At 47.5% G+C, this 23,340-nt stretch overlaps 1 protein-coding gene across 4 annotated transcripts in view; it reads right to left on the bottom strand.

Moving 5' to 3' along the window:
• The window catches only part of LOC124031352 (calmodulin-binding transcription activator 1-like), a 152,903-nt gene that overhangs the window by 10,537 nt on the left and 119,026 nt on the right, over nucleotides 1-23,340 (bottom strand). For all 4 annotated transcript variants that reach the window (XM_046342464.1, XM_046342463.1, XM_046342465.1 and 1 more), the window contains exons 8-15: nucleotides 10,325-12,222; nucleotides 9,788-9,914; nucleotides 9,373-9,507; nucleotides 1,570-1,715; nucleotides 1,284-1,468; nucleotides 1,008-1,086; nucleotides 644-911; nucleotides 86-558 (exon numbers count right to left, since the gene is read on the bottom strand). In XM_046342464.1, the coding sequence (XP_046198420.1) occupies nucleotides 86-558; nucleotides 644-911; nucleotides 1,008-1,086; nucleotides 1,284-1,468; nucleotides 1,570-1,715; nucleotides 9,373-9,507; nucleotides 9,788-9,914; nucleotides 10,325-12,222 (3,311 nt within the window). The remainder of the gene's footprint in view (nucleotides 1-85; nucleotides 559-643; nucleotides 912-1,007; nucleotides 1,087-1,283; nucleotides 1,469-1,569; nucleotides 1,716-9,372; nucleotides 9,508-9,787; nucleotides 9,915-10,324; nucleotides 12,223-23,340) is intronic.

The following is a 23,340-nucleotide window of genomic DNA, read 5'->3' as shown; positions in this document are numbered from 1 at the left end:
ACACACACGCAAATAAGTGCTTGCACGAAGTAAAAGTGGAGGCTTGAGTGGAGTTATTGGTCAAACTTGCCTAAGCTCCTCCTACCTGCAGGTCTTCACTATTCTCCTGATAGGTCATCAGTTCTGGCTCCTCCCCCCTGGTGGATACGCCCCTCTGACGCAGATGATTGGCCAGTCTCTCCTTTCCCAGAATCCTCCTGGCCAAACTCCGCCTCCCAAGAGCCTGCCGCAAGCTATACCTACTGCCACCCCCTGACCCCCCTAACCTGGCCTGCAGAGGTGGGCTGGGGAAGTGGGGATTTGGGGTGTTAGAGCTGGGTCTGGGGGGGTGAGTGTTTAGGGGGCTGAGGTTGGGTAGTTGAGAGCGTGGGGGGTTGACTGGCTGTTGCTGGGCCTCAGGGTTGAGTTTGAGTCTCTTGGCTGGTGGTAGGTCTCCCTGGTTGTCTGGTGGCCCCCGGTGTTGGCCTTGCAACTGGGGTTGGCCCTGGTGAGCCCAGCTCTGACTCTGGCTGTGGTTCTGGGTGATCTGCTGTGGTTCTGTCCTGGTTCTCCTTAGGTCTGGTGAGACAGAGCATGATATCACACATGTAACTGCGGCCCTCAGGGTTAAATACCCCAATGTAACCAAGGTAACCTCTCTCACCTGGGTTAGAGCTGGGGGCGGGGCTTTCCCTATGTCCACTGGGATCCGATTCGCTGCTCCACCTGTCCATCCAGGTGTCAGTGGGTGGACTCTGAGTAGGAGGAGTCTGTTGCAGCTGCTCCAGTAGCTCGGCCAAGCGAGTGTGTCCCCGTGAGCGTGCAATACTGAGTGGCAGGCGGCCCAGCGAATCAGGGATGGCCAAAGCTCTGGGGTCCCACTGGTACAGAACCAGCGCTGCTTCTGTATGACCCAGAGCACAGGCCCACATCTACCGGGTGGAGACCATACACGTCATATACACACAGAATTAAATAAATATAGACAGAACATACATTCACATTACATCACAAACACAATCTCTTACCAGTGGGGTGCAGGAGAAGTGGTCGACATTGAGAGGGTCCACCTCTAATTCCAGATCTATGCTGTCTGCATGCTTAGTGCTGAGGAAAAGAGGAGCACATTTAGAACCACATATTAATGTACCTGTGTGTGTGTGTGTGTGTGTGTGTGTGTGTGTGTGTGTGTGTGTGTGTGTGTGTGTGTGTGTGTGTGTGTGTGTGTGTGTGTGTGTGTGTGTGTGTGTGTGTGTGTGTGTGTGTGTGTGTGTGTGTATGTGTGTGTGTGCGTGGATTCTCACCGCCAGCGGATGAGAGTCTGTATTAACCCTGCGTATCCCTGAGCTGCGGCCAGGTGCAGCAGGGTCATGCCCCGGGAACTCCGGCTGTGGATCAGCTGATTGGAGGAAACCCAACAGGGACGGGTCATCATCTTCTCACACACCACCACCACACGGCCCTCAAATGAACCCTCGGCTGGGGAGAGCTGGAGAGAGAGGGAGGGGTAAAAGCAATCAATCAATAAAACAATCAAACAATTAACTAGCCACTCAACCAACCAATCAATTAACCAATCCATTGAGTTACCTGGGACTGGTGGTCAGTGCCACCTGCTCCTCCACCTCCCCCCGTGGCTGCCGTGGTTTCGGAGCTCTGATGGTGATTGGTTATCTCAGCCATCCTCTGTTCCATTTGCTCCAGACGCTCCAGAATGGACATCCTGAACTGGGTATCTATGGAAACACAGGAGGGACACACTGGGATTGGATACAAGTGGGACAGGCAGAGATGACTGGTTGAGGTGAGCTGTATTCATAACGTGTTCATTATCCCTATAGCAGATTCCATACAGTAAGAGAAAACAGAGTTTACAGGGTGAAACATCAAGCTCTCTCTACAGAGATAACCCTTAAAAACAAACTAGACCTGGTAGCAAGTCAACAATAGTCAATGTTTGTATCTATGTGAGAGAGAACAGGAGTGTGTACTTGCACTGTGTGTGTGTGTGTGTGTGTGTGTGCTTGCGCGCGTCTTTGTTCAAATGCTACTGCAGTGTTGCTGCAGTGCAGATTATGTCATCCCCACCTGATGGTCTCTCTTTCTCCCTCTCCATCTCCATCTACGTCTCTCTATCTCTCTCTCTCTCTCTCTCTCTCTCTCTCTCTCTCTCTCTCTCTCTCTCTCTCTCTCTCTCTCTCTCTCTCTCTCAGGATGCGGCACACACAGAGGAGGAGAAGAGGGTGGGACGACAACTGTGACATAAGAGCTCCTCCCCTTTAACACAACTACTACAGCCAATCAGAATGGAGCATAGCCTGCCAGCTACGCACGACAGAGAGCTCATCTGAATGAACAGAAAAACAAACTCAACATGTTGTGTTAGCTTCCCAAACAAATGCCTTAAGGTCAGTGGGCTAACATGGTCTGTTGTCACCCAGACATATTGGGTTCAATACCAGCTGGTTATACCACCACATTGGGTGGACAAAATTTTAGGGGGAATTTAGAAGTTTCTCTGTTCTATCTCTAGGCGGGTCTGTCTGGATTACTCCGATCTGTGTGGGTGTTGCATCAGTCTGCTGCATGTGGGACCTTGATCTCTCACCAGACACAGAGGAATCATGAATTATACTGACCCTCTTTGACTCTCCAACTGTGTGTGTCTCTGCATGTGTGTATCTACAGACTTGTGTGTCTCAGTCTCCAACCATGTTTGTGTTGCTCACAAGATATGTTGTATGTGTGTCAGTCTCTTTCCTCCTACAGGGAGCCTATCTGTCTACTCCATAGGCTATAACCCTTTCCTACCCTTCTATGAGGTCCTCTGGGGCACTTCCAGTCACACACACAGCATGTCAGTGACAACAGCATGTCAAGGACAACACAGTACTTGGCGGTGAAGACACGACCACTGCTGACAACATGCTTGTTTCTATGTTTTAGTCTTTTTCAGTCGGGTATTTATGGATGGCAGGAGGTCTGTTTAATTAGAGAAAAGCTTGTTTTCCAGAACTGTTCAATTCTGTTCCAAGTTTTGACCCCCTTTCTGCCCCTGTTCCTGCCCATCAGACTTGGGATTTGTTCAATTGTTATATATTTGTTAAAGTAACCAGAATAAAAACTGTGAAACGTCACATTAGGAAATTATTTTCACCAGCCCACAGGCTTTCAGCACAACTCACAGCTAGTCTACAACTCGTGGCACTGTCCACTTCTCTTGGTGCTGAAATCAGAATGTGGGACCGCGCTTCATGCAACTTCGACTTGGTTCAGACCAGCTCGCAGCCTACTCCCCTATGTTCAATGCACTCACTTATAGTTTACAAGTTATAATAGTTCATTGCCCTAAATGTAGGCCTATGCCTTTGCGAAAAGTTAATAGACTAGGCTACAAAAGTCCCCAAACGGCATATGAGCTACACGGACAGTGGCTTATTGTAGTCCTTTGTTTGAGGTTGATTTATTCAGAGAGAAAGAGAGAGAGAGAGAGCGAGACAAAGCGCAAGAGAGAGAGAGAGAGAGAGAGAGAGAGAGAGAGAGAGAGCGAGAGAGAGAGCGAGAGAGAGCAGCTCTTCCACAGCACACGTGTTACTTAGTTACTTAGTCATTGTGCTACCAGGCCAGCCAAGTTACACAACATAATATACAGGGGTTAGCCATTTACACACGTTTTAATACCTGTGCCGCAAGATGAGGGAATTTGACCTGGACTGTGTTGGCTGTGGTATATCACAAGGTATATCATCTGTAATGACCAATGAAAGCAATGTAAACACACACAACTAACGACTTTCGAGATGATGCGAGCATGCATAGGCAGACATAGCCTACTATCAACACCACAGTCAGGTAGCCAAAGTGAATAATAGGATAAACTAAAATCCTCTAAATCGCTCCAGTCCAGACTCAACCTCCGAGACATTCTGTGGCTCTTGCATTTTCAACACCAATTACGAGGTAAATGCACAAAACACCGACAACAGCTAAAAGTCTATTTTCTATTTCGTTTTCACATAATAGATAAGGCTACTAACCGGAAAGCTCAAATAGTTTCTCTGACGCTCTCTTTGTCCTTCTTCTTCTGTTTTACAGTTCCCTTTTAGTTTGAGGTGTGCGACGCTTGCTACCATGCAACATCAATAGAACAAAGTGGAAGAGGCGAGAGAGAGAGTCTCTACCCTCCCCTCCCATTTCGCGCCGTTTCTCTCCCCTAAAACCGTGAGAGATGCGTAAACAGGGCAGACGTTCATTCTAATTGCGCCGCAGGGAAACAGACGCCGGAGTTAAATCTAACCATGGGGAGTTCCACGAGCTACTGGTGTCTCGGTCATCATCCGTGGGAGAAAAATAAACGAATCACAAGAGTCAGAGACAGTAGAATAACTTGACTGGCCGCTTTTCAAACAAAGGCACAGTGGAGAGACGAGTGTGAATTCAAGCAGGCGTGAGTAGGCTAATGCAAATATGCCCGGGTAGCCGTACTCTATCATTCTGATATTTGATCTCTTTGGTGCACTGTACAATTTTGGTAGGCTAGTTTATGACAACGAGCCTCAATATGGGGCGACCGACCATTGAAACAGGTTTAAACTAGGCTGCCGAGGCTACGCCTCTCTCTCATTCTCTCTCATTCGGTCAATCTGTCGAGATTATGCTGGGAGCGACTATGCACAGATGGCTGCTCTATTAATCCCACCTCCAGCGCTCTAAAACGCTCTAAAATCTATTGCTATTCCGCTTTGTGTATCCTATGTGAGCGGAACCTGGTGAAGACCCATTACGGTTTACATTTAGCTGCAATAAAACAGACCGTTAAGGTAACAAAACATTATGCGAGTGTTCTCTTTATGTGGACCGCAGCAGTGCGTCTTTCTGTAGACGCATTGCCGCACTGCCCCTCCCCCATATCTCTCTCTCTCTCTCTCTCTCTCTCTCTCTCTCTCTCTCTCTCTCTCTCTCTCTCTCTCTCTCTCTCTCTCTCTCTCTCTCCCTCTCTCTCACACACTCTCTCTCTCTCTCTCTCTCTGCATTGCGGGCGATAGCACAGGCCACAATAGCGTATCTATCACATAGACTGGAGCGAACGAGATGAAACACACACGCCCCTGAACTATACAGGCATTGAATAATTACAGCACCTTGTTGCACAGACTATTGTTTGCAAGAGTGAATGTTTGTGTGAGAGGGAAAATTGAGTAGCAAACAAAATGTAACTACTTAGAGGTTCATACATTCAGGAAACCTTATTGTCATTCAATAATTGTCAGGATGTTGTACATGGTGAAAAACAACAAAACACACAGCAATCACATAAAACAAGGGTCTTAAGCCTATGACCAACAGGTGTTTCAAAACTTAATTTCAGTTCACATGACAGCAGTCATACACAGGCCATACCTATGTCCCCCACACAAAGGCTCCCTGGAGGCTGCAGTATAAAACATACAGTGCCAGTCAAAAGTTTGGACACACCTACTCATTCCAGGGGTTTTCTTTATTTTTACTACTTTCTACATTGTAGATGAATAGTGAAGACATCAACACTATACAATAACACATATGAATCATGTAGTAAACAAAAGTGTTAAACAAATCAAAATATATTTGAGATTCTTCAAAGTAGCCACCCTTTGACTTGACAGCTTTGCACACTCTTGGCATTCTCTCAACCAGCTTCATGAGGTAGTCACCTGGAATGCATTTCAATTAACAGGTGGGCCTTGTTAAAAGTTCATTTGTGGAATGTCTTTCCTTCTTAATGTGTTTGAGCTAATCAGTTGTGTTGTGACAAGGTAGGGGTGGTGTACAGAAGATAGCCCTATTTGGTAAAAGACCAAGTCTATATTACGTCAAGAACAGCTCAAATAAGCAAAGAGAAACGACAGTCCATCATTACTATAAGACATTGAAGGTCAGTCAATCCAGAAAATGCCAAAAACGTTGAAAGTTTCTTCAAGTGCAGTCACAAAAACCATCAAGCGCTATGATGAAACTGGCTCTCATGAGGACTGCCACAGAAAAGGAAGAGCCAGAGTTACCTCTGCTGCAGAGGATAAGTCCATTAGAGTTACCAGCCTCAGAAATTACAGCCCAAATAAATGCTTCACAGAGTTCAAGTAACAGACACAGAAGAGACCGTGTGAATCAGGCCTACATGGTCGAATAGCTGCAAAGAAACCACTACTAAAGGACAAAGAGAAAAAGAGACTTGCTTGGGCCAAGAAACACAAGCAATGGTCATTAGACGGGTGGACATCTGTCATTTGGTCTGATGAGTCCAAATTTGAGATTTTTGGTTCCAACTGCCGTGTCTTTGTGAGATGCAGAGTAAGTGAACAGATCAAATCATTTTTTAAATATAGCCCTTCTTACATCAGCTGATATATCAAAGTGCTGTACAGAAACCCAGCCTAAAACCCCAAACAGCAAGCAATGCATGGTGGCTAGGAAAAACTCCCTAGAAAGGCCAAAACCTAGGAAGAAACCTAGAAAAGAACCAGGCTATGATGATCTCTGCATGTGTAGTTCCCACCATGAGGCATGGAGGAGGAGGTGTGATGGTGTGGCGGTGCTTTGCTGGGGACACTGTCAGTGATTTATTTAGAATTCAAGGCACACTTAACCAGCATGGCTACCACAACCATCTGGTTTGTGCTTAGTGGGACTATCATTTGTTTTTTCAACAGGACAATGACCCAACACACCTCCAGGCGGTGTAAGGACTATTTGACCAAGAAGGAGAGGGATGGAGTGCTGCATCAGATGACCTGGCCTCCACAACCCCGACCTCAACCCAATTGAGATAGTTTGGCATGTGTTGGACCGCAGAGTGAAGGTAAAGCAGCCAACAAGTGCTCATGACATGTAGGAACACCTTCAAGACTGTTGGAAAATCATTCCAGGTGAAGCTGGTTGACAGAATGCCAAGAGTGTGGAAAGCTGTCATCAAGGCAAAGGGTGGCTACTTTGAAGAATCTAAAATCTAAAATATATTTTGTTTGAACACTTTTAATATATTATTCCACATGTGTTATTTCATAGTTTTGATGTCTTCACTATTATCCTACAATGTAGAAAATAGTAAAAATAAAGAAAAACCCTTGAATAGATGTGTCCAAACTTTCAGCTGGTACTGTATCACAGGCTCAAATGAACAAGTCCCATCAGGCATAGTGGTAGAATGTCTCGCCTATGGAGAATAATGACATTTTTCCAGCCAGTGGCTCTCGTATAGTGGTGCTGTCCATGGTGCTGAAACAGGCCTCTACATTTTCTGTCATTATGTGGAATCCACACTTTCAGACTCAACACTCACTCAGAGAGATTGTAAGAGAGTGTATCTGGTCCCAAAACACCCCTTGTCCCTATTCCTGTCCCCTATGTGACGTGTAAATGCAGGCCCCCATACAACATGGTGGAATCTCCCATCAAACCTATGGCATGATCAGCAACACACCAAAAATGCTATATTACATGCAGGAACCCAAATCTGTAGAAATATATTACATCCCTAGCCGGCTACCACCCGGTTACTCAACTCTGCACCTTATAGGCTGTTGCCCTATATACATACTGTAGACATGGAATCACTGGTCACTTTAATAATTATAACACTGCTTTACTCATCACATATGTATATACTGTATTCTACTGTATTTTAGTCAATGCCACTCCGACATTGCTCATCCAAATATTTATATGTTTCTCCATTCCATTGTTTTACTTGTAGATTGGTGTGTATTGTTAGATACTACAGCACTGTTGGAGCTAGGAAAACAAGCATTTTGCTACACCCGCAATAACATCTGCTAAATGTGTCTATGTGACCAATGCAATTTGATTTGATTTAAAACAGTAAATTGTCTGTCACGTTCTGACCTTAGTTCTGTTATTATTTCTTTGTTTTAGTATGGTCAGGGCGTGAGTTGGGTGGGCAGTCTATGTTTGTTTTTCTATGTTGGTTTTTGAGTTCGGCCTAGTATGGTTCTCAATCAGAGGCAGCTGTCAATTGTTGTCCCTGATTGAGAATCTTACTTAGGTAGCCTGGGTTTCACTTTTGGGTTGTGGGTGTTTGTTTTCCGTGTTTTCGGTTTTGTATATTCACGTCATCGTTTGTTGTTTTGTTCCAGTGTTCTATTGTCTTGATTAAAAAACATTATGGACACCTACCACGCTGCGCATTGGTCCTCCGATCCTTCTCGCTACTCCTCCTCAGAAGAGGAGGACGAGATCCCTCACTCTGTTTCACCCTTGGTACTATTATCTGAGAAGATGATTCCTCATCACAGCTACATAAGACATCATAACATCTGTCATAGAGTGGGACGTATGCACGTAAACAGCGCACCAGGGTTTCTGTTAGCTGGTCAGACAGTGCTGGAGCTGCTGTAGCTCCTCTGCTCGATGCTGTTGGAGTGAAATGGGCTTTTATAAGCCCGGGTCATTGGGCAACAATTCTATATGCAATCGTGTGTTCAAAATAGTTTTGATGGCCACGATTAAAAAGAGCTACTATTTTTATTTCTCAACTGATAATTGAAGCACGCTTCCTATTCACCATTCAAATGAATACACAAAGGTAGGCAGGCTATCAGCACGTCCTCTACCACTTTGCAATGTGAGCCGGAGGCAGTATGGATTTTGAAAACATATACTTAATTGTTTGAAACCTGAATGTTTTACTTCAAATTATGAGGCATGTCTTACCTTATAGAAACACGGAGGAAATTATTTTATGCCATTGAAACTAGCATTTCTCTCCTGTTCCATTGGTTTTCATATCAACTTTCTTTTGTTGTCCAGACGCCAAAGGCACAATCCTAGTCATATTATCAACCCAGCCTAGTTGTCACATCTTTAGAAACTTAGAAAGAGGGGGAATCTAAAAGAGATTTAAAACTCTGTCCCACATGCATCAGGTGCACTGTTTAGAATGGTGTTTTCCTGCAGATTGCATTTTGGCAAATTACATTGTATTGGTTGCTTCATTACAGGAGTTGCATGTTCCATTAAGATGAATGACCATAATCTACATGTGATTTCAGTCATTCTGAGCACTGGGGGTGGACACCCTAGCCAGGATACCAGGGTTAACATCCCTACTCTTATAAGTGCCATGGGATCTTTAGTGACCACAGAGAGTCGGGACACCCCTTTTAACGTCCCATCTGAAAGACAGCACCGTCCCCAATCACTGCCTTGGCAAATTGGGATATTTTTGGGGGGACCAGAGGAAGAGTGCCTCTAATATCACCTCCAGCAGAATCTGGTCTCCCATCCAGGGACTGACCAGGACCAACCCTGCTTAGCTTCAGAAGCACACCAGCAGTGGGTTGCAGGATGGTATACACTCATGTACGCACACACACACACACACAAACATTGACTTACCGTCCAGGGACAACCAGTCGTGTTGTGAGGAGGGCAGGGCGGGCAAGTCTCGAGCTTTATACTCAAACACCACAGAGGAAGAGATCACATCCCCACCCATAGCCACCTGCAGCATCACCAAACCTGTTTCATGGGCTAAGACACACACACACACACACACACACACACACACACACACACACACACACACACACACACACACACACACACACACACACACACACACACACACACACACACACACACACACACACACACACACACACACACACATGGGTTGGGATTAGTAATAGAGTGTGTGGATGAGAAAGTAGTTTGCTGTGTGTGTGTGTGTGTGTGTGTGTGTGTGTGTGTGTGTGTGTGTGTGTGTGTGTGTGTGTGTGTGTGTGTGTGTGTGTGTGTGTGTGTGTGTTACCAGGGCAGTAGCAGCGCAGTACTCCTGGCTGTATGAGAGCAGCTGGGACACTGATGTGGTCAAACAGACAGCTGTACTCCCTGCTGGCCTCCAGCCAGGGACCTGTTATCAACACCTTCACCCCACCCTGAAACAAAGACACACAGTCACATGCAGTGATGTTGTGTGTGTGTCAAAGCGTCCAAGGGGATGACGCCACTCTGTATGTTCTCTTTCTTAGTGTGTCCCCAGTCTCAGTCTGACCCTCTTCCCACTGGGCACTGACATCAATGCTGAGCCACAGACCGTGTGTGTGTGTCTCAGGTCATTAATGTCTCAGAGGATCTACGTCAGACTCTTACTGCGTACAGACAGACTTATAAGCCTTATGAGTTATATGGTTGCTGATAGTTCATGTATACTAGTGTAATCTATACACTACTTTCTATGTCTATGCAGCTACTTTGGGTGATATATCAATTCAGAAGCTAGGGAATAGGAAGTTGGGCTTCAAGATGTAAGAGGTCAGAGGTTAAGGGTTAGGTACTAGTGACTCACCTCTGGGTAAGACCACTCGGGGGAGTAGTCTGTCACCCCAAAAAGCCTCCCCGTCTCTGGCAGCAATCTCAGAGGTCCCTGCTCCACCTCTGAACCCTGAATGGGGGCTGCTCCTGCCTCCTGGCCCTCTCCAACCTCCTCCTGGGGCATCAGAGCAGGGGTGTAGAGTGCACTGCCTCCTGTCCCAGCCACCGCGCCCCCTCCACCCCCCTCAACAGAGATGAAGTCATTGATGAGGTCAGAGAACTGATTCCCAAACGATGCCTCAAAGCCTTCCAGGCTGATGCCCCCGCCTGCCCCCTCAGCTCCCCCAGCCTCACCTACACCCGGCTGGGGAAGAGTAGAGCTGTACAACCCCCCCTCCATGGCTGCTCCAGCTAGAGACTGAGGACTGTCCACCACTGAGCTGTTAACTCCTGCATCTCTGACCCCGTTACTGAAAATATATTTCTCTCCTATTTCTTGTCCTCCCTCTACTCCCCCACTCTTGGTTGTTGGCTGTAGGTAGTGATCTCCACCTCTCCCAACACCAGTGTTGTTTCTGTAGGCCTCATGCTGTTCCCCAGGATTGAGGAGTAACTCTGCCCTCTTCTGTGTCTCTTTCTCTGGGGACGTCACCTTCCCAGGTCCTCTGGTGCTCAGCTGGTCTTTTCTCATCTCCTGCCCCCTTACAGGAAAGCTACCCAGCCCCACTAGACCCACCTGGCTGCTTTCCTCACTGTGGCCATGTTGGTCTGGTGAGGGTTGGTGGAGGTAAGTGTGAGGGTCTCCGTTGGTGCCTGTAGAGTCAGTCTGTGGTATAGTAGATAGGCCCAGATAAGCCTGGGTCTCGCCTGAGTTCTGGCCCGTCTCAGAGGCACAGATCTGGGGCTGGGTGGCCTGGGCGAGGGGGGTCTTAGGGGAGGCCTGCAAGAAGAGACTGGGGGAGTGTTGGTGTATCTGCTGTGCCAAGCTCTGGGCGCAGGCTGATGACATCACAGCACTGAAGTCCATTTGCTCCAGTGTGGTGCTAGGGCTCAGGCCCGTCCCCTCGCCAGCGTACCCGCTCTGATTATCCAGCGGCTGCTCCAGGGGAGTATCTTCGGTCTTGATGTTTACGAGCGTGGCATTGAATAAATAGCCGTTAGCCGTTAGTGACTGTGGAGAGCAGCGGAGCCCCCCCTCACTATTACAGCTACCTTCCTCGGCCTTACCCCCTCCTCCCCCATATGTTTGGCCCTGCTTGGGGTTGTTGAGGAAGCAGTCTGGGTCAAAGTTCATGCTGGTCTCAAGAAGGTTGACTCCAGAACCTCCAGCATCCAGACTGCTGGAGAGGACCAACTCCCCCCCTTCCTCTCCTAACCCCCCCCGCCCAGGGAACTCAAAGCGCTGGGTGTCTGGGGCAACAGCCAGTAGAATCCCAGTGGTGGTGGTGTCATGGGTGGAGCCAATCAGCTGGGCGTGTTCTGTGGTGTACACGGAATCCCCTGTTACCGTGGCAACCTCGGACATGAACACAGCAGCAGAGCTCTGTGATAGGGTGCTGGCCAGGCCGAGGGCGGGACTGTCTGCAGTAATGTCGCTGGTGATTGACAGTGGGGAGCTCTGTGTGGTGTCAGGAACCTCCACCTGATTGGTGGATGTGGAGGAAACTTCCATGCTGCTCTGGGGAAGCAGGGAGGGTTTGGGCAACCTTCCATTCTTCCTCTCCCCCCCTCCTCTGCTCCTGGCCCCCACTCCAGGACTGGGCTCTGTCTGCCCCTCAGACACATCACTGTTCTGCACCTCTGTCCCAGACCCTGTCCCAGACCCTGTCCCTGTCCCAGTCCCATCCCCTGTCCCTGTCTTTGCTTCTAATTTGGGGGAGATAATGCGGTGTTTGGCAGTGGAGCATTTCTGGTGCAGGCTACTCCCAGCACCTGGGAGAGAGGACAGAGAGATGGATAGGGAAAGAAGGAGGGGTGGAAAGGACAGAGAGATGGAGAGGGAAGAAGGAGGGGTGAAAGGACAGAGAGATGGAGAGGGGGAGAAGGACGGGTGGAAAGGACAGAGAGATGGAGGGGAAAGGACAGAGAGATGGAGAGGGAAAGAAGGACGGGTGGAAAGGACAGAGAGATGGAGGGGAAAGAAGGAGGGGGAAAGGACAGAGAGATGGAGAGGGAAAGAAGGAGGGGTGAAAAGGACAGAGAGATGGAGAGGGGGAGAAGGAGGGGTGGAAAGGACAGAGAGATGGAGAGGGGAGAAGGAAGGACAGATGGGAGGGGTGGAAAGGACAGAGAGATGGAGAGGGAAAGAAGGAGGGGTGAAAAGGACAGAGAGATGGAGAGGGGGAGAAGGAGGGGTGGAAAGGACAGAGAGATGGAGAGGGGGAGAAGGACGGGTGGAAAGGACAGAGAGATGGAGAGGGGGAAAGAAGGAGGGGTGGAAAGGACAGAGAGATGGAGAGGGAAAGAAGGAGGGGTGAAAAGGACAGAGAGATGGAGAGGGGGAGAAGGACGGGTGGAAAGGACAGAGAGATGGAGAGGGGGGAGAAGGAGGGGTGGAAAGGACAGAGAGATGGAGAGGGGGAGAAGGAGGGGTGGAAAGGACAGAGAGATGGAGAGGGGGAGAAGGAGGGTGGAAAGGACAGAGAGATGGAGAGGGGGAGAAGGAGGGGTGGAAAGGACAGAGAGATGGAGAGGGGGGAGAAGGAGGGGTGGAAAGGACAGAGAGATGGAGAGGGGGAGAAGGAGGGGTGGAAAGGACAGAGAGATGGAGAGGGAAAGAAGGAGGGGTGAAAAGGACAGAGAGATGGAGAGGAAAAGAAGGAGGGGTGAAAAGGACAGAGAGATGGAGAGGGGGAGAAGGACGGGTGGAAAGGACAGAGAGATGGAGAGGGGGAGAAGGAGGGGTGGAAAGGACAGAGAGATGGAGAGGGAAAGAAGGAGGGGTGAAAAGGACAGAGAGATGGAGAGGGAAGAAGGAGGGGTGGAAAGGACAGAGAGATGGAGAGGGGGAGAAGGAGGGGTGGAAAGGACAGAGAGATGGAGAGGGAAAGAGGGAGGGTGAAAAGGACAGAGAGATGGAGAGGGAAAGAAGGAGGGGTGAAAAGGACAGAGAGATGGAGAGGGGGAGAAGGAGGGGTGGAAAGGACAGAGAGATGGAGAGGGAAAGAAGGACGGGTGGAAAGGACAGAGAGATGGAGAGGGGGAGAAGGAGGGGTGGAAAGGACAGAGAGATGGAGAGGAAAAGAAGGAGGGGTGAAAAGGACAGGATGGAGAGAAAAGAAGGAGGGGTGAAAAGGACAGAGAGATGGAGGGGTGGAAAGGACAGAAATGGAGAGGGAAAGGGAGGGGTGAAAAGAACAGAGAGATGGAGAGGGGAGAAGAAGGAGGGGTGGAAAGGACAGAGAGATGGAGAGGGGAGAAGGACGGATGGAAAGGACAGAGACGGAGATGGGGGGAGAAGGACGGATGGAAAGGACAGAGAGATGGAGAGGGGAGAAGGACGGATGGAAAGGACAGAGAGATGGAGAGGGGGAGAAGGAAGGATGGAAAGGACAGAGAGATGGAGAGGGGGAGAAGGACGGATGGAAAGGACAGAGAGATGGAGAGGGAAAGAAGGAGGGGTGAAAAGGACAGAGACGGAGAGGGGGAGAAGGAGGGGTGGAAAGGACAGAGAGATGGAGAGGGGGAGAAGGACGGATGGAAAGGACAGAGAGATGGAGGGGTGGAAAGGACAGAGAGATGGAGAGGGAAAGAAGGAGGGGTGAAAAGGACAGAGACGGAGAGGGGGAGAAGGAGGGGTGGAAAGGACAGAGAGATGGAGAGGGGGAGAAGGAGGGGTGAAAAGGACAGAGAGATGGAGAGGGGGAGAAGGAGGGGTGAAAAGGACAGAGAGATGGAGAGGGGGAGAAGGAGGGGTGAAAAGGACAGAGAGATGGAGAGGGGGAGAAGGACGGGTGGAAAGGACAGAGAGATGGAGGGGTGGAAAGGACAGAGAGATGGAGAGGGAAAGAAGGAGGGTGAAAAGGAAAGAGAGATGGAGAGGGGGAGAAGGAGGGGTGAAAAGGACAGAGAGATGGAGAGGGGGAGAAGGAGGGGTGAAAAGGACAGAGAGATGGAGAGGGGGAGAAGGACAGGTGGAAAGGACAGAGAGATGGAGAGGGGGAGAAGGAGGGGTGGAAAAGACAGAGAGATGGAGAGGGGGAGAAGGACAGGTGGAAAGGACAGAGAGATGGAGAGGGGGAGAAGGAGGGGTGAAAAGGACAGAGAGATGGAGAGGGGGAGAAGGAGGGGTGAAAAGGACAGAGAGATGGAGAGGGGGAGAAGGAGGGGTCGAAAGAACAGAGAGATGGAGAGGGGGAGAAGGAGGGGTGGAAAGGACAGAGAGATGGAGAGGGGGAGAAGGAGGGGTGAAAAGGACAGAGAGATGGAGAGGGGGAGAAGGAGGGGTGGAAAGGACAGAGAGATGGAGAGGGGGAGAAGGAGGGGTGGAAAGGACAGAGATGGAGAGGGAAAGAAGGATGGGTGAAAAGGACAGAGAGATGGAGAGGGGGAGAAGGAGGGGTGGAAAGGACAGAGAGATGGAGAGGGGGAGAAGGAGGGGTGAAAAGGACAGAGAGATGGAGAGGGGGAGAAGGAGGGGTGAAAAGGACAGAGAGATGGAGAGGGGGAGAAGGAGGGGTGAAAAGGACAGAGAGATGGAGAGGGGGAGAAGGACAGGTGGAAAGGACAGAGAGATGGAGAGGGGGAGAAGGAGGGGTGAAAAGGACAGAGAGATGGAGAGGGGGAGAAGGAGGGGTGGAAAGGACAGAGAGATGGAGAGGGGGAGAAGGAGGGGTGAAAAGGACAGAGAGATGGAGAGGGGGAGAAGGAGGGGTGAAAAGGACAGAGAGATGGAGAGGGGGAGAAGGAGGGGTCGAAAGAACAGAGAGATGGAGAGGGGGAGAAGGAGGGGTGGAAAGGACAGAGAGATGGAGAGGGGGAGAAGGAGGGGTGAAAAGGACAGAGAGATGGAGAGGGGGAGAAGGAGGGGTGGAAAGGACAGAGAGATGGAGAGGGGGAGAAGGAGGGGTGGAAAGGACAGAGATGGAGAGGGAAAGAAGGATGGGTGAAAAGGACAGAGAGATGGAGAGGGGGAGAAGGACGGGTGGAAAGGACAGAGAGATGGAGAGGGGGAGAAGGAGGGGTGGAAAGGACAGAGAGATGGATCATGACAAACGTATTGAAAATGAAATACAGAAATATTTAATTTACATACAGTAATACTGAACTTATTTAGGCTTGCCATAGCAAAGAGGTTAAATACTTATTGACCCAAGACATTTCAGCTTTGTTAACATTTCTAAAAACATAATTCCACTTTGACATTATGGGGTATTGTGTGTATACCAGTGACAAAAAAATCAACATTTAATACGTTTTAAATCCAGGCTGTTACACAACAAAATGTGGAAAAAGTCAAGGGGTGTGAATACTTTCTGAAGGTACTGTATGTGATTGTATACAAATGTAAGCAAGGTTTGAAATGATCTGTTTGGGATGCTTGATGTCAATATGCAGTCTACACATGATTTGTAATTATGTTCCTGCCCCCTGACCATCCGCTCAAGAACAAATAGTAAATCTAGTCGATGCTACCTGCCTTAGAGCAGTGATTCGCAAGCTGGGGGGCGGGTTCCCAAAACTCACTCCAGCTTTCAACATACTCTTGAAAGTTGTAATAGCAGAATGCACAAGGTTCAATTGCAAAATTGTGTGGTGCATCATCAGTTTTCCTCTTGTCATGTCATTGCAGACCTTAGAGAGCTATTTATTTACAACCTGTCAGAGATTTCCAGATCAACTAGCCCATGTAAGCTACCTTTTTATTTAGCTATTTAGCTTTTAGCGTTCTTTTGCCTATAGATTTTATTGTAATGTTTGAGTCACTCAAATATCACATTAATACACATCAGTCGTTTTAAAATGGCAAAATGTTCTCTCCACCAACAAGAGGGGTGTGAACAGTTTGTGCCCATAGAAATAAACATGGATTGCACCCGGGGGGCTCACTCAACATCTATAGCCTATTATAGCTTATTATTGAACAACCTACAGCCCCCGATGTCACAGGAAGGCCAAAAAGGTCATCAAGGACAACAACCACTTGAGCCACTGCCTGTTCACCCCGCTATCATCCAGGAGAGGTCAGTACAGGTGCATCAAGGCGGGGACCGAGAGACTGAAAAACAGCTTCTATCTCAAGGCCATCAGACTGTTAAACAGCCATCAGTAGCACCTTAGAGGCTTCTGCCCTACATACTGTATATAGACTTGAAATCACTGGCCACTTTAATAATAGAACACTAGTCACTTTAGTAATGTTTACATATTTTGCATTACTCTTCTCGTATGTATATAGTGTATTCTATTCTACTGTATTTTAGTTTATGCCACTCCGACATTGCTTGTCCAAATATCTATATATTCTTAATTCCATTCCTTTACTGAAAATGTGTGTGTATTGTTGTGAAATTGTTAGATATTACTGCACTGTTGGAGGTAGAAACACAAACATTTCGCTACAACCGCAATAATCATTTATTTATTTAACCTTTATTTAACTAGGCAAGTCAGTTATTAACAAATTCTTATATACAATGGCAGCCTACCAAAAGGCATTGGCAGCCTACCAATGAACATTAACAGAATGTGACTGGCAGAACGGTGAGGGCTGCAGTAGATATCTCAGATAGGGGGTAGTGAGGCCTAAGAGGGTTTTATAAATAAGCATCAATCAGTGGGTATTGCGACGGGTATACGAAGATGACCAGTGTACAGGGGAGTATAGAGTATAGAGTGCAGTGATGTGTCCTATAAGGAGCATTGGTGGTAAATCTGATGGCCGAATGTTACAGAATATCTAGCCGCTCGAGAGCACCCTTACCTGCCAATCTATAAATGATGTCTCTGTAATCTAGCATGGGTAGGATGGTCATCTGAATCAGGGTTAGTTTGGCAGCTGGGATGAAAGAGGAGCGATTACGATAGAGGAAACCATATCTAGATTTCACTTTAGCTTGCAACTTTGATATGTGCTGAGAGAAGGACAGTGTACCGTCTAACCATACTTCCAAGTAACTGTATGAGGTGACTACCTCAAGCTCTAAACCCTCAGAGGTAGTAATAACACCTGTTGGAAAAGGGGCATTCTTCATACCAAACTCCATGACCTTTGTTTTGGAGGTTTTCAGAACAAGGTTAAGGGTAGAGAAAACTTGTTGGACACTAAGAAAGCTTTGTTGTAGATCATTTCACACAAAATCCGGGGAGGGGCCAGCTGAGTGTAAGACTGTATCATCTGCATGTAAATGGAAGAGAGAGCTTTCTACTGCCTGAGCTATGTTTTTGATGTAAATTTCGAAGAGCGTGGGGGCTAGGATTGAGCCTTGGGGTACTCCCTTGGTGACAGGCAGTGGCCGAGACAGCAGATATTCTGACTTCATACACTGCACTCTTTGAGAGAGGTAGAGAGCAGAAATCAGTGAAGCAGATATCAGAGCACAAGTCAGAATTGGGGCTAGCAACAGTAGATGGGCTAGGGCAGTGGTTCTTAACCTTGTTGGAGGTACTGAACCCCACCAGTTTCATATGCGCATTCACCGAACCCTTAATTGGAAAAATAAATTAGGATTTTTTTCAAGTTCAAAACATAGGTATATATTTTACTGGTGCACAAAATGAACCGTGCGTCAACTTTCTTTTCTCTCCAAAACTCTTGAACGTGCCGTCCTTGGCCAGCTCTCCCTGAATGACCTTCTTGATCCAAATCAGTCAGGTTTCAAGACTAGTCATTCAACTGAGACTGCTCTTCTCTGTATCACGGAGGCGCTCCGCACTGCTAAAGCTAACTCTCTCTCCTCTGCTCTCATCCTTCTAGACCTATCGGCTGCCTTCGATACTGTGAACCATCAGATCCTCCTCTCCACCCTCTCCGAGTTGGGCATCTCCGGCGCGGCCCACGCTTGGATTGCGTCCGACCTGACAGGTCGCTCCTACCAGGTGGCGTGGCGAGAATCTGTCTCCTCACCACGCGCTCTCACCACTGGTGTCCCCCAGGGCTCTGTTCTAGGCCCTCTCCTATTCTCGCTATACACCAAGTCACTTGGCTCTGTCATAACCTCACATGGTCTCTCCTATCATTGCTATGCAGACGACACACAATTAATCTTCTCCTTTCCCCCTTCTGATGACCAGGTGGCGAATCGCATCTGCATGTCTGGCAGACATATCAGTGTGGATGACGGATCACCACCTCAAGCTGAACCTCGGCAAGACGGAGCTGCTCTTCCTCCCGGGGAAGGACTGCCCGTTCCATGATCTCGCCATCACGGTTGACAACTCCATTGTGTCCTCCTCCCAGAGTGCTAAGAACCTTGGCGTGATCCTGGACAACACCCTGTCGTTCTCAACTAACATCAAGGCGGTGGCCCGTTCCTGTAGGTTCATGCTCTACAACATCCGCAGAGTACGACCCTGCCTCACACAGGAAGCGGAGCAGGTCCTAATCCAGGCACTTGTCATCTCCCGTCTGGATTACTGCAACTCGCTGTTGGCTGGGCTCCCTGCCTGTGCCATTATACCCCTACAACTCATCCAGAACGCCGCAGCCCGTCTGGTGTTCAACCTTCCCAAGTTCTCTCACGTCACCCCGCTCCTCCGCTCTCTCCACTGACTTCCAGTTGAAGCTCGCATCCGCTACAAGACCATGGTGCTTGCCTACGGAGCTGTGAGGGGAACGGCACCTCAGTACCTCCAGGCTCTGATCAGGCCCTACACCCAAACAAGGGCACTGCGTTCATCCACCTCTGGCCTGCTCGCCTCCCTACCACTGAGGAAGTACAGTTCCCGCTCAGCCCAGTCAAAACTGTTCGCTGCTCTGGCCCCCCAATGGTGGAACAAACTCCCTCACGACACCAGGACAGCGGAGTCAATCACCACCTTCCGGAGACACCTGAAACCCCACCTCTTTAAGGAATACCTAGGATAGGATAAGTAATCCTTCTCACCCCCCTTTAAGATTTAGATGCACTATTGTAAAGTGACTGTTCTACTGGATGTCATAAGGTGAATGCACCAATTTGTAAGTCGCTCTGGATAAGAGCGTCTGCTAAATGACTTAAATGTAAATGTAACATCATTGTGTTTAAAGAACAAAATCATCAAAACATGATTTTCACACAAAAACAAAAACATAATAATGAATATTTACTGCAAATCAGTGTGACTTCTGCTGTTGCCTTTCAGAGACCAGTTCAGAAATGCACGGCTTCACCTTGGTAAGTGCCACTCTCATGTCATTTTCGCAAAAAAGTCTTCCTTTTCTTCGTTTTTATGTCCAGCATCCTCAAAAAGGATTGCTCGCAAAGATATGTTGTAACAAATTGTATGAAAATCTCGAGAGCTTTCTTAGCAATAACAGGGTACGTTACCATTCGTTGACACCAAAATGTTGAAAGCGTTGTTGTTCTGAAGAGTTGCTGTTGAACCTGGCTCTGCTGAATTTCAATGATTTCATCGAGGTATTCATCATCGACATCTGTTGTCTCAACACTAAACGTGAACGGCTGTCTCACCCATGCTGGATATGACTCTCTTGTAGGGAAGTATCCGTCGAGAGACTTTGGAAGCTCATCTAAGTGTGTGACAATTGCTTGCTTCAGTTCCGCAGGTACAGAAATGTCTCCGATTCCAGATACATCTTTGATCTTACTTACACAGTCGTCCAGCCGGGGAAAGTTTGCGAAGTTATTGTGCTCTGTTCGTCGTTTCCATAACGGTAGCTTTTTTTGAAAAGCCTTCAGGTTTTCCTCCACTTCGATGATGTTGACTCCACCGCCCTGCATCTTTTGATTGAGATGATTGAGAGCTTCGAAGATATCAGCCATGTACGCTAAAATGAGAATTAACTCATTTTTGTAGCAATCTGCATGACAATGTTGGTGCTTTTGCAAAAACAGGGCTAATTCCACACGCACGGCAAAAACACGATTCAGCACCTGTCCCCGGGACACCACCGAACGTTAGAATGGTACAGAAGTACCTCGAATTCAGAGCCCATTTCTTTACACAGCTCACTGAAGATGTGGTGCCTCAGAGCACTAGTTGGCACATAGTTCACACATTCCACTACAATATTTTGGTTCTATGAGTGTTTCACCAATGGTGTGTGGTTTGCCCTGGTTTGCGATCAGGTAAGCAACTTCGTACGATGCTGTGAGGATCAGTTTGTTGATGGGTACAAAGCCGAGAACAGGCAGAGTAGCTTTTACATCAAATCTGGCTCTCTTCACCTTGAATTCAGCGAGCGCTGTGTTCTTGTATTTTCCATCTCCATGCAGCTTAAGGAAGTGTTCTTAGTTTTGCCGGTGCTAGACTAGAATTACTCAACTTGGCATTGCAAATCATGCAGTTAGGACGCTGACTTCCATCACGTTCCGTTATACATGTGAATCCATACTGTACATATTCGTCCGACCACTTTCATTTTTTTGCTCGACATAGTAAGTATGAAAGGATTCAAATATTAAGAAAGAAATCACAAGACATACCATCACGACAGTCACAAGTAGACTACTGGGCACACCAAATTCCCTGCAGCACAGATAGGCCAAGCGTTGTAGCGTGATCACCTGCAGCCAATGATGGCCAAGCGGGGCGTGTCATCACAAATCATATGAGTCGGATGTGTGTCTTGACCTCCGCCGAACCCCTGAGACTGACTCACTGAACCCCTGGGGTTCGATCGAACCCAGGTTAAGAACCACTGGGCTAGGGTGTACATGCACATTTCCAGATATCATTAACAGTAATACAATCAATAATATCTGATAAACATGTGTATGTGACCAATAAAATTTGATTTGATGTTCCCCAATGACTGGAAAAGGGGCCTGAGCGGAAAAGTTTGGTAACCCTTGCTAGATGAAGAGCTAAATTAGATACAGTGCGAGGGTGCCACCATGTGTTGAAAGTGTGAACTACACACTGAATTGATGTACACCAGGGGGTGTCAGACTCATTTTGTCCTGGGGCTAAGGGGACACATTTTCTCTCTTTCTTGAGGTCTGGAGGGCTGCAATGCAAATTGGGTATATTGCTTTGCCGCCAGAAGACACAAAAACACAATGGACATGTTTACATTTACGTCCATTATCATTTCATTTCAGGACTCAAAGGACAGCATTGCCTGAACAGAAAGGATTTATTAAGCAGACGTTGACTTATCAACTGTATGCAAGCATTCTCTGTTTTGATCTTGCCAACTCCCATTGTCACACCTCCGAGAAGCTGAGGTGTTGTTGTCTTTACAGGTCTGTAGTCCTATCTGATTGGAGGTTAACTTTACAGTAATACTATTGGTCAACAGTTCAGATTTTGAATCCAAACAACTCAGATGTTGTAAAAGGGTCTTTCTTTTCCCCCCTGACTTTCTGTGGTGAGATATAAACTGTATTTCTTTGTCTCTCCCTCTCCCATGAGCTATGGGCCAAGGCACAAGCCATGGTTTCCTTGTCTCTCTCTCTCTCTCCCTCTGTGATCATGCTTAGAATAATTTTACATTTACATTTAAGTCATTTAGCAGACGCTCTTATCCAGAGCGACTTACAAATAATGCCTTGAAATGCTTTCTAGTTTAAGCTTATGCCTTGTAAATGTAATAATTCATTTTTCAAAGTATTTAAATGCACCTGTATTTAGAATTCCATTCTCAGATATTTGTGAATTTTGTTATTTTTAACATTTTATTAACCTTTATTTAACTACGCAAGTCAGTTAAGAACAAATTCTTATTTACAATGACGGCCTATCAAAAGGCCTCCTGCAAATAGAATTGCCTATTTCTGTAACTCAACTGTAGTCTAATGCATATTGCTATTCATCTTATGGAGTCAGATAAACATTTTAATAGGCTAATAGCTTAGTCTTATTACGATTCGCATGTGAGGTATATATGATATGCATATAGGATAAATATTACCACACAACACAGACACATTAGAAACAGACTGACACTGAAACCCAACGCTGTTGGGTACATAAATGCACCTCACACATCTCAACACAGACAGTGCTGGTCCCAGAGAGAGCAATCCTCTGGGTTTGTAACAAACTAGAACTCTCTCTAACTCACACATCTCAACACAGACAGTGCTGGTCCCAGAGAGAGCAATCCTCTGGGTTTGTAACAAACTAGAACTCTCTCTAACTCACACATCTCAACACAGACAGTGCTGGTCCCAGAGAGAGCAATCCTCTGGGTTTGTAACAAACTAGAACTCTCTCTAACTCACACATCTCAACACAGACAGTGCTGGTCCCAGAGAGAGCAATCCTCTGGGTTTGTAACAAACTAGAACTCTCTCTAACTCACACATCTCAACACAGACAGTGCTGGTCCCAGAGAGAGCAATCCTCTGGGTTTGTAACAAACTAGAACTCTCTCTAACTCACACATCTCAACACAGACAGTGCTGGTCCCAGAGAGAGCAATCCTCTGGGTTTGTAACAAACTAGAACTCTCTCTAACTCACACATCTCAACACAGACAGTGCTGGTCCCAGAGAGAGCAATCCTCTGGGTTTGTAACAAACTAGAACTCTCTCTAACTCACACTCACTCATGAATAATGCATGCTGGGTATTTTGAACAGATGCTCCTCGCCCCCTTGTGTCTCCCCCCTGTGTCTGAGGACAGACGGTACACACACACACACACACACACACGCACACACACGCACACACACACACACACACACACACACACACACACACACACACACACACACACACACACACACACACACACACACACACACACACACACACACAAACAGTTTTGTACAGCTAACCTTGTGGCGACATACAATTCAGTCCCATTCAAAATCCAATTTTCCCTAACTCCTAAACCTAACCCATACCCTTACACTAAACCTGAACCGAAAACTTAACCTTAACCCTAAACCTAACTCTAGCTCCTCACCTTAAAACTATACATAAACCTAATTCTCACCCT

The sequence above is a fragment of the Oncorhynchus gorbuscha genome, linkage group LG03 (assembly GCF_021184085.1).
Source record: "Oncorhynchus gorbuscha isolate QuinsamMale2020 ecotype Even-year linkage group LG03, OgorEven_v1.0, whole genome shotgun sequence".
In the NCBI taxonomy this organism is placed as follows: domain Eukaryota; kingdom Metazoa; phylum Chordata; class Actinopteri; order Salmoniformes; family Salmonidae; genus Oncorhynchus; species Oncorhynchus gorbuscha.
This window is presented reverse-complemented; position numbering and strand designations above follow the sequence as displayed.